This window comes from Hypoxylon fragiforme, assembly GCF_022984875.1.
Source record: "Hypoxylon fragiforme strain CBS 206.31 chromosome Unknown GGS25scaffold_4, whole genome shotgun sequence".
Taxonomy (NCBI): Eukaryota; Fungi; Ascomycota; class Sordariomycetes; order Xylariales; family Hypoxylaceae; genus Hypoxylon; species Hypoxylon fragiforme.
The window spans coordinates 729,372-744,367 of record NW_026054759.1 but is presented as its reverse complement, the minus strand read 5'-3'; the positions used below and the strand labels follow the sequence as shown (position 1 = coordinate 744,367).

Sequence of the window (14,996 nt, the reverse complement as noted above, 5' to 3'; positions counted from 1 at the left end):
TATGCACCGCGGTCACTCCATCCGTAGATATCACAATGTTTATAGAAGAGCTATCACTTAACTTTTACAAGACACCGATTTTAACACGGTGTTAATAATGAGACTTTTGCTCTCATCATGTGCTCACACAGTCGATTTTAGAGCAAAGCAAGTAAAGGCACCTTGATGGAGAACAGTCTGTAGAAGAAAAAGTTATTGCTCGGCCACGGGAAGATGATGGGTACCTTGTTGTCGCGAGGGCATATAAGCATTATTTTATATTATATACCTAAACATATTTTATCTTACCACACCTAGGTACTTTCCTTCTCCTCCCCATCGTAAGATCAGAGGCAGACAAGTATCGACCTCAGTAGCAAGCCTCAGAATATTCATCTTTCTTTTATTCAAGCACTCTAGAAGCTCCCTAACTACTGCCATCCTATCCAAGTGGACCAGCAGCCTCTTATATCTGCCCAAACGGATTTCTCTTTCCTATTCATAGCTCATACCAACAACGACAAAATGGCGAACAATTATAACCAAGTCCCCGGCCCATTCACTGGCAATGTACCTTTTATATTTGGCCAGCTTCCTCATCAAATTCCCCAAGGCGGCCAAGCCCCTCCGGGTCGCGGCTGGTATTACTGGGGCGGCTATGCTATGAATGATGGGAATACTCGGTATGAGAATTTACCTACGTACACACAAACCGCTTATCCGTTTTTCCAGCTAACCTGACTACCTATTTAGTTACGAGCCGAACAGCGGGGACGTAAAGGATCAGGGTGCTGACAAGGGAAGCCTATCCATTGAGCCCCCCACCAAGACCAAGGGCAAGGGCGAAGAAGTAAAGTCTCCCCTCACCCCCGAGCCCACCCGTCCAGAGAAGATCGCCACCGCGCCAAACGACGAGGCAACAGAAGAATTCTTCACCGTCCTCCGCACGAAGCTCCGAACCCTCGAGGGCTCCGAACTCCGTGAGGTGATCCTATCAGTATGTCTCAACTCGCGAACGACCTTATACTGCGTGATCAGCTACGTCAAGAAAGAGGAGGCTGCCAAAGCGACTACCGTCCCGCACTCCTCTGACGGCCTCGGAATCCACCTACAATACCTGTCCGCGATGGAGCTGGAGGATTTGGTCATCCATGTCTGCGAGAAGGCGGAGATGGAGAAGACGAGGGACACGGTGAGGCACCTCGTGGAGGCGATGGAGGACAGGAAGCTGGGACATAGGAACTTCTCGTAAATGGGCTAGGGGGTATAAGGGGCGCGGCGCGAGGGGGTCGGGTTGACAGAAATATCGAATGAACGACTGCTTCTTTTTCTTTCAGGTGCAGGGTTCGGTTAGGTGCTAGGTAGTATGGCGCATAGGGGTTCAAGGGATACCATTTGAAAGCACCGGGAGCATTGGAAGTCATTTTGGGCGTTACTAGATACCCTAGGTACAGGCTCAGTTCAATACATATATGTGCCCATTCTTTGCACGCGGAATCTAACATATACATCCATTCTAGCGTCAACTCCCGCTATCTACAAGACTTATCTTCTTTCCCGTGACACCCTATCAAGGTCAAGAGTCCCACTATGCCCACCATCCGCCTACGCGTCCAGAATATTGATCTTAACCAACAACGAGCACTTCGTCTCGTGGCCCTTGAGATCCAGCATCCTAATGAAGCTCCACCCGCGAACCGCGTACAGCAGCCGCAGCGCCGCGACAGCGTAGACGGGGTTCTCCGCGAAGCTGATGTCATCTTTGATCAAGATGCGGAGAAACACCAGCTCGTTGTCGTCGTACTCCCACTCCAGCACCTCGTCCCAGACCGGGTCCGTCGGCGGCGGGTTCTCGCCGCGGTGCAGGAACCCCAGCTTGTGGTGCTTGTACGGCCGCGTCTTGCGCTTCGGGTGGTCCGCCTCGATCTCGTCCGGGTGGATGATCGTGCACGTCACGTACGGCCGGAGGTCCTGCACGTCGCGGTCCTGGCTCGCGGGGAGCGGCAGGTCCGACGCCCCCGCGATGTGTAATAAGAGGCGTTTTCGCCGCCCGGAGCTCAGCCGCATGCTCCCGCCGGCGCGGAGGGCCGCGGGCTTCAGCACGTAGCCGTCGGTGCCGCTGAACAGCGCCTCGTTGATCTGCATGCTCGCGTTGAAGGTCTGCCAGTTCATCGCGCAGATCTGCGCGCCGACGCCCCAGAACGGCACCTGCTTCAGGTTCTTCGACGAGATGCGCGTGCCCTTGGGGAACACGCGCATCAGGTGGCGCGCGTTGTGGCGCGCGATCTTCTCGCTCGCCAACGGCATGTGGGAGGCGAGGCCGGTTTCCGATACGTTGATCAGGTGGTTGCGCGGCGCGTCCTTGAGCACGCTCTCGTACCACGAGTTGTCCTTCGGCTTTACCGACTGCGCGTACACGCCCAGGCAAGCGAGCTCCGGCACGATGGCACCGGAGGCGACGGCCTTTTTCCGAGCGCGGTAGGCGGCCTGCGCTTGCTTCTCCTCTTGGTCTTCTGGGTCCGAGCTGTCGCCGTCGGTGGTTTCGACTTCGTCGGGGAGGTGGTACTCGACGATGACGACGATTTTGGATCCGAGCTCGGCTAGTGTCACCGGATCGGTGCTGTCGTCTTCGCCGGATTGCTCCTGGTGGCCCTTGATTCGGACGGCTTTGTCAAGTAGACGGTCGCCCCAAACTTCCTTCATGATCTCGGCGAGTCGCGCCTGACCGTGGACGCCACAGTGGTTCTCCAAGGAGAGCAGGATGGGCGCCGCGCGATAACCCTGCGCATTTTGGGCTTGCTCGGCTTCCCGGTCGACGACGTCGCGGATCGTCTCGCAGACGGCGCGGAAGGGGATGTGGGAAACTAAGGTATATCCGTGCGTTACCTTGGGTTCATCCTCATTGTCCTCGTCGTCCCAGGCGTCAATCTCCACACAGCGGGACCCGGCATTCAATGCCGTCTCGTATGCCGTGGCGGAAGATTTTCCGTGGAGCTGGTGGCCTAGCAGATAGGTGTTGTGGCTAGAGCTGATGAAATACTCCGGTAGGGGATACGATCGATCAGTCACTTGCGGGGGAACCTCAATATGCGACCTTTCAAGTAGCGCTTGTAGCGCAGGGCTTGGCTCCTCCGAATCAAGGCCAATTTCTTCTTCGGAAAACACGCTTTCTTTGACGAGGAATGACTTTAGTGCATGGCTCACTCGTATTTGAGTCTTGGTAATCTTGGTCTGCCGGGCGCCGTGGCCGCCTCCCGCGATAGTGGAGTCGTCGATTTCCTCGCCGACATCCTCGTCATATACACCTCGCGTCAATTTAGAAAGCGGGTTTAGCTGGGCGAACCGGGTGGTTAGTGATCCAGCCATTTTTTTTTTAGTTGCAGTTCAAGTCACTAGGAAGTTTTGATAAATGTAAATCTAGGTAGGGTAGGTAGATAGGTACTAGGTATGTAAAAGAAAGAGGGAATGGAAATAAAGACGACTACACCACCCCTTGTCGGCACCAGAGCAGGTTTAATACCTAGTAAGCTTACGTAACTTCGATTGAGATCAGCTAAGATCAGCTCCCAGCCCTATGAGAGGAGAGCAAGGAGCTAATTGGCTCATTTGCGTAAAAAGAGATATGAGGGGGCTTTGCTTGGCTGCAAACAATGCAAGATGTCGGGGGGTTATGGGGTTTTTACGAGACAATTGGTAGATCGAAGCGCCACAATCATGTTGTATGACTGTGAGTGACACAGCTGAAAGACATCATTAATACCTATTTAGTTACCTAGTAGTCAATAAATCCCTAGGTTAGCTCGATTGATTTGTAGAATCACTAGAGACTTTGTCAGTTCGTGCCTAGCTAGACATCTAAGGATACCTAAGGTTTTCAAGGCCAGGGTTAAAGGAAAAAATGAAGAGCTTTAACAGCATCAATTTCAGCCATTAGTAAAGGTTTTTCTCGTGCCTACAAATTATTATTCATTCAAATAGTTCGAGCAAACCGCATTCCTAATGTGTATGAGCCGCTACTGTATCACGTGGCCATTTATGAGATCACATGACTTCCTTCCTGCTACCCCTTTTCCCCCTGATTAGTCATCGTGGCCTATTGTTAGAACAAGGTCATGTGATTTTTGGTTGATTACGTGGGCAACTTATCCACGTGATATTTTAATGGGTAATGCGTTTATATTTACATATATTTATTAAAGTTTTTTATTTATTTATAAAATTATTCTTTTTTAATTAATATAATTTTTATTTTAATAATTATATTATTTAATAATTAAAAGTTTTATATATAAATATTTTAAAAATATTATAAAAAACATTAATATTAATTATATTTTATTTAAATAAAATTAAATATAACTTATAAATATATTAAATCGTAAAGATTTAATCTTAATATTTAAAAAAGTAAACTAATAAAATATATAAGATTTTATATTTTAAAAGATAATAATAAAATTATACGTTTAAAATAAAATTAAATTAATTTTAAACGATGTAAAATTTAATAACTTAAAATATATATAGTTAAAAAAATTAATAAAGCTTAAAATTAAAAATGAGTTTTGTTATCCGCACCCCCCTTTTTTGATAAACAGGCCTTATTCGCACCCCGGTACATTGAGATCGCAGCGCAAAAGGTCCGCGCTTCAAGGCTAGCTTCCATCAAAAGATCCAGTACAACTTCCAATCCAGAAATCGGATTGAAGTGCATCCTATGTCGTTCGAATCAGCTTAATTAGACAATCCAAACGATATATGTTTCAGATCAATGCGACCGCTGGCTGTAAAGTTATTCAAGTTTAGAGATTGCAGTCTACCTTGAAAATGGTACAAGTTGAAGTGGTCCGTGCATCACGTGATGCCCCTCGGCTAGCGCCAGGCTAGCGGCAAAGCGTCTATTTCACTCTTTTCTGAATAACTTTGTAACCACCTGTCGGGTCAGTCTGAAACATATATCATTTGGATTGTCAGGTTGAGACGGTTCTAATGGAGCTGGATGCACTTCAATCCGATTCCTGGATTGGAAGTTATTTAGGGTTATGTGTTTGAAGCTAGTTGGAGCGTTCGGACGACCAGCATTTTTTCACTTTTTTTCCATGTACCGGGGTGCGAATAAGGCCCTTTTATTAAAAAAGGGGGGTGCGGATAACAAAACTCTTAAAAATTATATCTTAAAATAAAAATATTATAAATATATTAATATTACTTATTTAATTAAAATATAATTATAATAATTTAATATAAACTTAATATTATTTAAAAAAAAGAAAAAAAAATATAATTAAAAGTAAAAAAATATTATAAAATTTAAAAACTTATATTATAAAATAATAATATTAAGCCATTTTAAGATAACATATAAACTAGATATAAATATATATAAATAATATTTAAAACTTTAAAAATTAATAAGTATAAATAAATAAAAATAATTAATAAAAATATAAATTAAATATAAAAAACGTATAATTATTTTAATTAAACCGTTAAAAAATTAATACGCTTAAATTAATTAATAAAAAAAATATATAATTTAAATTAAAATAAGAAAAATATTAAATATTAAAAAAGCGATAATATAATTTAATAATTTATAAATAATTATTAATAAAAAGTTTTATTATCCGCACCCTTTTTTTTTAATAAAAAAGCCTTATTCGCACCTTAATATATTAAGATCGCAACGTAAAAGGTTTAAGCTTTAAAGTTAACTTTTATTAAAAGATTTAATATAATTTTTAATTTAAAATTCGAATTAAAATATATTTTATATCGTTTAAATTAGCTTAATTAAATAATTTAAACGATATATATTTTAAATTAATGTAATCGTTAATTATAAAATTATTTAAGTTTAAAAATTATATTTTACTTTAAAAATAATATAAATTAAAATGGTTTATACATTATATAATATGCTTCGTTTAACGTTAGGTTAATAATAAATCGTTTATTTCATTATTTTTTAAATAACTTTATAGCTATTAATTATATTAATTTAAAACATATATCGTTTAAATCGTTTAATTAAAATAATTTTAATAAAGTTAAATACACTTTAATTCGATTTTTAAATTAAAAGTTATTTAAAATAATATGTTTAAAGCTAGTTAAAACGCTTAAACGACCGGCATTTTTTTGCTTTTTCCCCATATATCAGAGTGCGAATAAGGCTCTTTTATTAAAAAAGGGGGGTGCGGATAACAAAACTCTTAATAAATATATAAAAAAATAATATTTAATATATTTTTAAATAAATAAAAAAAGTTTTTTAAATAATATAATTTTTTATTAAGATATAATAAAAAAATTAAAAATAAAATTTTAAACTTATAAAATAAATTAAAATTAAAACTAAGTAAAAAAAGGAATATTTACAATAATATATGCAAACGAAAATGAAAAAAAAACCTTAAAAGCCGGAAAAGGTAAAACAACAAATAAGCTAATTAAAAAAAGCAAAAAAACACGAGAATTAATATATAATAAAAGATTAAATAAATAAATAAAATAACTAATATTATCGATATTAAATAATAACTTAATAATTTATAAAATATATTATAAAAATTATATAATTAAAAAGTGTTAATTTATATTTAAGGAATTAAAATTAAATAACATTTTAAAAAAAACATTTAAATAAAAAATATATAAAAAAAACTTTAAAGCTTAATTAAAACTAAAAGTAAAAATAAAAAGATTTAAAAAATAAGTTTAAAAGTTTACTTTTTGCCTTAAATTTAAAAAAAAGCAAAAAAAAAAGGAAAAAAATTAATTAATAATAATAATACAATATATCGACGTAATATTAATAATAATGTAAGCTTTTATTATATTAATTAAGGCTAAAAAAATAACATATAATATTTTACATTATCCTTTTATACATTTAATTATTTTTAATTTAAAAAATATCATTTATATTTTTAACGAAAAGTTTTAATTTTTTAATTATTAAAATACATTAAAAAAAGATATAATAATAATTAATATAACCATAATGTTAATTATTAAGTATAAAAATATAAAAATAAAAATTAAAAACTTAAAAAATTATAAATTTTTACAAATATTAAACGTAATATATTATTAAAATTTTACTTATAACTTAATATTTTTATAATTCCTAAAGTAACAAAAATATTACTAAAATAATAAATATATATAAATATATATTAAATAATAAAATAATTCCATTTTATATAAAATGCTTAATTAACATAATTAATTTATATTAAAAAATATTTTATATAAAATAAATAAAAAAATCTTTTATATATAAATAAAAATTATTAATTTATAAATAAAACATGTTATAAAATAAGGAAATATAAAAATATGGCATTTACGATTAAGCTATTTAAGATTATAAATATTAAAACATTTAATTAATTATTCTTAAAAAATAAAAATCATTAACTTAACTATTATAAAATATAATATATATAATATATTAAAATTTAAACGTCTTATAAGATATAAAAAATAATATATAAATAAAAAACTAAAAATGTGATTTATATTAAACTTTCATCCATTAAAAAAGTTATTTAATAATTATAAAAATTTTATATTAATATTAAACCAATAATTTAAATATATTTAAAATTATTATCTAAAAAATTACATAACCTTTTCTATTATAACCGCTTTAAAACATATAATTAAAATCTTTAAAATTTAACATAAAATCACATCTAAAATAATGGAAATAAATAATAAAATAATAATTATAAAGCTAAAAATACAAAAATATCTTAAAAACATCCATATTTAAATAAAAGTTTTAACCCCACGTATATAAAAACAAAACAATATAATTAAACGCTTAAGGGATATAATTAAAATAAAGGCTAAAGCTATATATAATAATGCAAAACTTTTAACATTCCTATAACCGGAAATATATTAATTAATAATATATTTATATAATTAAACACTTAAGTATATATATAATTAAAAATCGCTATATAAACGGTTTTATACGTTTATAATATAAAGAAATAATAATAAAGTATAAATTTAAAAACCGTAATAAACACATTTACGGGTTTATAATTATAAAACATTCGCCATAACAAAAAAAGCATAAAATAAAAAAAAACAATTATAATAATTTAACTTTAAAACTTAAATTAAATATTTTATAAAATATAACTTAATTAACATTTATTAAATATAAAATCTATAAACTAATTAAATTATTATTACACATAATATAGCTTTTAACAAAATTAATTTATTCTTAAAAAACTTAAATAATTTTTAAAATAACATATTTAAAATAAATATTAAAAAGTATAAAAAATAGCTAAAAAAAGTAAAAAAATTAATTTAAAATATTACCTAAAATAAAATTCTCATTTTAAACAATTATAATACTTATATAAAAAATAAGAAAGTTAATAAAGAAAATTATAACAATTAAAACATTATAAACGTTTAAAATATTAAAAAATCTAATATATTAAAAAATATTAATATAAGAAAAACTTTATTAAAAAATAAAGAAATAAATAATATACATAAATTAAGAATTAAATTTAATTAATTAAGCGAATTTAAAAAACAAATATTAATAACCCTTAATTTTAACGAATTTATAAAAGATATAATTTATTATATATTATAAATAATTTAAAATACACACTTAGTTTTAAATGTTTAACTAACGATTTGGCATTTTATATTTAATATAAAACACTTAAGAATAAAAGTAAAAACGATAAATGAGAAAAGTATTAATAAGGTATAATTCTTATAATTATTTAAGAATTTAAAGAAAATTTATAGGAAAAATTTACCATTTTCATTAAAACATTATAAAAAAATAAAGAATTATTTAATAATTAACTTATTTAAGGAAATAAAATAAGAATATTTAAAAAGTTATATATAAATAAAAATATAAGAAGAAATTCTACATAATAATTTATAATACTAAAAAAAGCAAATTATTAATTTAATATAAGTATATATTTATAAAATAAATAAGTATAAAAAGTTTTAAAAATATAAAGTAAGGATTATTGTTAAAAGTAATTAATAAAAAAAGTTAAAAATAGAAGAAATATACGTTTTCACCTTAATAAAAAAATTATTTTAAACATTAATAGTTATTATAATATAATTTAATTTAAAATTAAAGTAATTTAATATTATTAACGTGTTTATAAATGTAAAAATCTTATATAATATATTTATATAAATACCTTAAAAATATAAAACATTTAAAAAAATTTTTAAATTAAAAAAGACATTATATAAGATGCGAAAATTATTATTGTTATAATAAAAAAAGTTTACATAATCTTTTTAATTAATAGGTTTTAAATTAATTTTTTACAAATTATACGTATATCGTAAAAATAAAATTTTATTATTTTTTTATATTAACGACTTAATATTTATATATCGAAAAAGAGATAAAAAAAAAGCTAAAAAATTAATGAAAAAATTAAAAGAAAAGTATTAATTAACGAGAGGAAACGACCTATAATAGTTTCTCGGCATAATTATAATAAAAAATTAAGTTAAGGGTTTAATTTAATTAAACTAAATTAATTATATTTATAAAATTACTAATTTAACAAATATAAGCATATTTAAGAATTTTTTATACCTTATAATAAAGAAAAAACTACTATTATATAAAAAAAAAATATTATTTAAGTTAATTATAAAATATTAAAAAAAAATAAGTTTAATATTTTATATAATATTTAATATATAATCGGATATTATATTCGTTTATTTTAAATTATTATAATTTCTTATAAACTTTAAATTATAATATTAAGCTATAATTAATCATATGTTTTATTATATAAATTAAACCGATAGTTTAAGACTTTAATTTAAAAAAAAAATAAATTTAAAGTAATAAATAATATTTCTTTTATAAATAACTCCTTAAATTAAAAAAGCTTATAAATATATGTTATAAAATTTTTTAAAGGATTAATTATATAAAAAGTAAATAAGTAAAACATTATAATTACATTAATTATAAAAGCGGAGCTATTAATATTATCATAAATTATTAAAAAATTAATATTTATTATACGATTAATAAAAAAATTAAAAATATCATTAAATAAATCTATTATTATTATTTAATGTGATAATATTTAAATTATAAAAATAATATAAAAAGATATAAAAAAGTTATAAATTAAGTTAAGGTATATAAATATATATAATTATTAATTAAAATAAAAGGTAATATAAAATATTATTAAAATATAATATACTTTAACTAAAAAAATAATTATAAACGGATTAATTAAAGCATTTATTAATATTTTATTTAAAAAATGTATTTAATAAATTAAATTAATGGATATTAAGGATTATCTTTAGATTTAAAAAAATAAAGAAATTATTAATATAATTAAATAATTTTAAAACAACTAAGTTTAAATAAGAGTTTTATTATCCGCACCTTTTTTTTTTAATAAAAAAGCTTTATTCGCACCTCGATACATTAAAATCGCAACGTAAAAGGTCCGAGCTTTAAAGTTAGCTTTCATTAAAAGATTTAATATAACTTTTAATTTAAAATTCGGATTAAAATGTATTTTATGTCGTTTAAATTAACTTAATTAAACAATTTAAACGATATATATTTTAAATTAATATAATTATTAGTTATAAAATTATTCGAATTTAAAAATTACATTTCACTTTAAAAATAATATAAATTAAAATAGTCCGTATATCACGTAATACGCTTCGTTTAACGCTAAGCTAATAGCAAATTGTTTATTTCATTATTTTTTAAATAACTTTATAGCCACCGGTTATATTAATTTAAAACATATATCGTTTAAATCGTTTAATTAAGACGGTTTTAATAAAGTTAAATACACTTTAATCCGATTTTTAAATTAGAAGTTATTTAAAGTGATGTGTTTAAAGTTAATTAAAGCGCTTAAACGACCGGCATTTTTTTGCTTTTTTCTTATATACCGGGATGCAAATAAGGCCCTTTTATCAAAAAAAGGGGATGCGGATAACAAAACTCTTAAACAAATAATACCAAGAATAATAAAATTTAAAAAGGTATGTTAAAATAAGGTCATGTGATTTTTAATTAATTATATAAGTAATTTATTTATGTAATACTTTAATAAGTAATACGTTTGCATTTATATATATTTATTAAAATCCTTTATTTATTTATAAAATTATTCTCTCCTAATCAATATAACTCTCACCTTAATAATCGTATTGTTTGATACCTACCTTGGTACCATGGTACCTATTAATAGGGGTAATTGACATGTGTGCTCAACATAATGTTACCACATAAAGGACCCCTTAAAATAGTAGCTGTCATTAACATTCTCTACTCTTTCATATCTATGAAATACATATCGCCGAAACTTGGTCTTGGTGACTATTCTTTCGTTTACAGCGTCGTAACTGTGGCATTCAGGTAATTATGCTACTCTTATTATTGAATTTGCTAGGTTGGGAGAGTAGTCATCTAATAATTTCCTAGGTATATTTCGCTCTGAACTATCGTGACTTTTAGCAGTTAAGTTGAATTAAGCTTTCGTTTAAAGTCTATGGTATGAGTCTATGGTACGTGTGGCGACATTCCCGATCATGGCGAAATCATGACTTCATAGACCTGCTATGATCACGTCAAGTCATCAATGTCTTAGTATGCGTATGTCTTACTTGAAAGCGATCTACCCTTTCGTTTTTAATGATCAGTGATTTTGATTATTATAACATCTCATCTCCAGCAGTTTCCAGTGTTTGAAGATAAATATCAAATAATTTCTACATTTCAACCGCACACATGTCAGCCCACGGCAGCTCCAACACCGGCTCCAAGACATCCACCGGGATGGCTTCGGCAATCCAGACACCAGCCAACTCCAACCTTGGCAAGGATAAACCCAAGGTGTTTGATGCTAAGGGGGCAATCGGAAAACAATTTACTGGTAAGTACCTACCTACCAACACCATATTTTACCATGTACATCAGGAATAGGGACTAAACGGTACTGCTTAGAGGACGGTGCAATTGGCGGTTCGGCGCAGAAAGTCGGTGGCCCCTTGGATAAGGATGGCATGATTGGGAAACAGTTTACTGCCGACGGTAGTGTAGGCGGGTCAGTGCAATCAGCTCTTGGAGGGACCAAGGGCAGGAGTAATTAGGGGGATAGAGAGAAGTTATGATTTGGTAGCATATGCCTGATTTGAGGATTTGGCTTTCTCTTCTCTCGTCATTAGATCTCCCGTACGGCGCGCCGCCAAATGATCGATGTAGTAGTTCCAATGAGTGTTTCCTTGACTCTCAATATTGTTAGTATCTATAAGGGGCTAAATCATGTAGCTGCTGGACCGCCTTGTCCCCATTTAAAACAATCCTCACCCGTGCAAGCCAAATCAAACCATTCCATCGCCGTAGCCTCCTGGTTCTGAATATTGTGCGAAACACCCGCAGCACTGTATGCCTGAAACCAATCACTATCCCCATACACCGACTTCGTCCACCCTTTTACCGGAGTATCTAGCGTCGTGCTCGTCGGCGTCTCACTAAACCCAAAGACAGCATTCCACTCCTTGACCTCCTCCTCGAAGTTCACGTAATCCAGTACCTCATCATCTGTGCCATGGAAAATCTGCATTTTGGGTCGCCAGCCCTCGTAGCCCGGATACCCGGCCTTGACCATGGCGGCCCACTCGATGCCAGGTTTCTTCACTTTCCCGGTGGCACACGCGTCGCTCCATACCCCATACCCGTTACCGGCGAAGCATCCATACGGTACACCGGCGAAGGCGGAGCCCGCGGCAAATAGGTCGGGGTACGCGCCCACCAACACGCTCGTCATCATCGCGCCGGAAGAGACGCCAGTGACGAATACACGGCCCGGGTCTCCGCCATGCTTGTCGAGCGTCCAACGCACCATACTCGCAATGCCGAGGCTATCGCCGCCAGCATCATGCGTCAGCGTCTCGTTGGAGGATACATCCCAGCACTTGTCCGCCGTGTTCGGGCTGTCGGGGTAGATGGCGATGAAGCCATGCTTGCTCGCCAGCGTCGCGTACTGCGATCCGGAGTAAAACGCTCGAGCGTCGCCGTGGCACCAGTGAGGGCTAACGAGGATCGGGGGCCTGGGGGCGAGCTGGTCCGGCACGTAGATGAAGAAACCAACGTTCCGGGGGTTGGGCCCGAAGTCTGATGTTATTTGCTGGAGAGACGCGCCGTTGGAGAGGTATGGCGCGGCGGCCAGAAGCCAAGGAAGCGCAGATCGCAATGAGTGCATTTTAGGCGGGGATTAAGAGAAGTGAAGACAGCAACTAGGTCGCCAGCAAGAGGGTCGAGATGATTTATGTGCCTTTTTAAATTCTACAAGTATTGTAGCATCGCGAATACTTTTCTTTCGAAGACCTTTCTAGGCTCGTATTGTCGGATGAGTGGTCTGCGGGTTGCGGAGGGTAGCATTCCGAGGCCTTAGTAGGTTAGATTTGGAGTCAATACTTTACTAACAGAGGGATGACAGGCAATACGTACTAGGTATTTAATCGACATCAATAAGAACTCGTATGTCGTCAAAAGACTTTATAGACTTTATTTGGTACTAGAAACTGATGTGGAGCTATGGCTGTGTGGTTGTGTTAGATCTCATTTCTGCGATCAGTTGCACGTAACTAACCATATCGCGAAACCCCGGTAGTAAATTCATGAATACAGCAATCAACAATAGGCGCGACGTACATTTTATGCATGCTGTAGGGGCAGTGTGTAAAAGAGAAAAGGAATAAAAAAGATGTTGTTAGCCAGCTGAGGAATCGAACCCCCGGGGCTAGTGAGCGGTTGTTGGAGAGGCAAGTTGAAACATAATTTTTCTTCGATTACTTCGATTTACAACTAGGCCATGCCAATCCGGCTGAGAATCCTACCGCTTCTTTAATATATAGGTTTTCCTTTTGCGCAGGATGAATTTCGGCTGGGATTGCCCGGTGATAGGGGTTGGTAGGGACGTGAAGTCATTCACAAACTACACACAAACGTCACACGGACCATATCTACTATTGCGGGGATCCCAAGCCTCAACCGCCGTCAAGGACCTCTCCCCTTAGAACTCTTAGAATCTCATACGCTTATAAGACGCTTTCATCAATAGCCCCCTTGCACCCAATGGACGTAGCTCAGTCATGTCAACCATTGAGGTAATGGCGAGATATATCTCCATTGCTTTTGGAAAATTTCAAGCCCAGAACAGCAGGTCATTAGTTCTTAATAAGGGCGGCCTCAGCATTCTAGACACTACATCTGTAGGCAAGTATGTACCTAGCTGTGCTAGTACTTACCCAGGTAAGCACGTGACAGACACAACGCCCCTATTTGGCAAGATGGCTATTAATGGATGTGAAAGCTTTATTTTACATTGTATTATAACTCATTATCCCCCTATCGTTTGCCTAGCTCCTAAATCTGTCAACTACCTAGGACCTAGATACATAGCCATACCATCCATCCCTTGTCCGAAACCACCCCGACATTCTGTTTACTTGACACCCAAACTCACGTAGCATCAACTTTGTGGCACTTTCAACAAGTTAATGTTTCCATTTGGTTCGCAATCAGCCTAGGTACGCATTTGTAATTAGTATGACCTGTTCCTGCTAAGATATTAATTAGCCAGCCTACAGAGATCTTTGATATTGATTAGACCTACTTTCTGGCCTCTAAAAGAAGAACTTGATTCATGATCTACTGGGTTAACCACAGTGTCCCATGTTCATCCTGAAGCGGTCATGACATCCGGCACATATCCATCGTCCCTTGTCATCAGGTGCTCGTTGGATCATGTCGGACAATGTGCCATGTCTCTCTTTGCCTTTGGAGCACTTGCATTGGCAACGAATGTATGTGATCTTGTGCGTTTTTCTGGTAGGCTTAGGCTTGGGAACGACTGTGGCCTCTTGGTTGGTAGCTGGGGACGTGCAAATTTCCTTGGAAGAAGAGTCCTTGTGGTTTTGAGCTG

At 33.7% G+C, this 14,996-nt stretch overlaps 4 protein-coding genes across 4 annotated transcripts; 2 read left to right on the top strand and 2 right to left on the bottom strand.

Moving 5' to 3' along the window:
- Positions 1-504: 504 nt before the first annotated feature.
- On the top strand, positions 505-1,376 carry GGS25DRAFT_530635 (uncharacterized protein; the record flags this gene model as incomplete). The annotated part of the gene is made up of 2 exons (XM_049265400.1): positions 505-662; positions 733-1,376. 2 exons carry the CDS (start codon positions 505-507, stop codon positions 1,229-1,231), a joined length of 657 nt encoding a protein of 218 aa, XP_049117496.1. The 3' UTR covers positions 1,232-1,376.
- A 10-nt stretch (positions 1,377-1,386) lies between these two features.
- On the bottom strand, positions 1,387-3,931 carry GGS25DRAFT_485134 (PLC-like phosphodiesterase). Its single transcript, XM_049260520.1, has one exon. It carries the CDS (start codon positions 3,343-3,345, stop codon positions 1,585-1,587), a length of 1,761 nt encoding a protein of 586 aa, XP_049117495.1. The 5' UTR covers positions 3,346-3,931; the 3' UTR covers positions 1,387-1,584.
- A 7,721-nt stretch (positions 3,932-11,652) lies between these two features.
- Positions 11,653-12,244, top strand: GGS25DRAFT_219378 (uncharacterized protein). Its single transcript, XM_049256938.1, has 2 exons — positions 11,653-11,942; positions 12,014-12,244. Exons 1-2 carry the CDS (start codon positions 11,798-11,800, stop codon positions 12,157-12,159), a joined length of 291 nt encoding a protein of 96 aa, XP_049117494.1. The 5' UTR covers positions 11,653-11,797; the 3' UTR covers positions 12,160-12,244.
- On the bottom strand, positions 12,016-13,570 carry GGS25DRAFT_219413 (carbohydrate esterase family 1 protein). Its single transcript, XM_049256939.1, has 2 exons — positions 13,520-13,570; positions 12,016-13,458 (listed from the first exon to the last, which is right to left on the bottom strand). The coding sequence occupies exon 2, from the start codon at positions 13,269-13,271 to the stop codon at positions 12,330-12,332; it is 942 nt and encodes a 313-aa protein (XP_049117493.1). The 5' UTR covers positions 13,272-13,458; positions 13,520-13,570; the 3' UTR covers positions 12,016-12,329.
- Positions 13,571-14,996: the final 1,426 nt, after the last annotated feature.

Excerpts from the sequence above, each read along its gene's own strand:
- GGS25DRAFT_485134 (XM_049260520.1), bottom strand. The coding sequence starts at position 3,345 with ATGGCTGGATCACTAACCACCCGGTTCGCCCAGCTAAACCCGCTTTCT.
- GGS25DRAFT_219378 (XM_049256938.1), top strand. The coding sequence starts at position 11,798 with ATGTCAGCCCACGGCAGCTCCAACACCGGCTCCAAGACATCCACCGGG. Across the intron at positions 11,943-12,013 it reads AATCGGAAAACAATTTACTG|AGGACGGTGCAATTGGCGGT; the intron begins GTAAGTACCTAC and ends GGTACTGCTTAG.
- GGS25DRAFT_219413 (XM_049256939.1), bottom strand. The coding sequence starts at position 13,271 with ATGCACTCATTGCGATCTGCGCTTCCTTGGCTTCTGGCCGCCGCGCCA.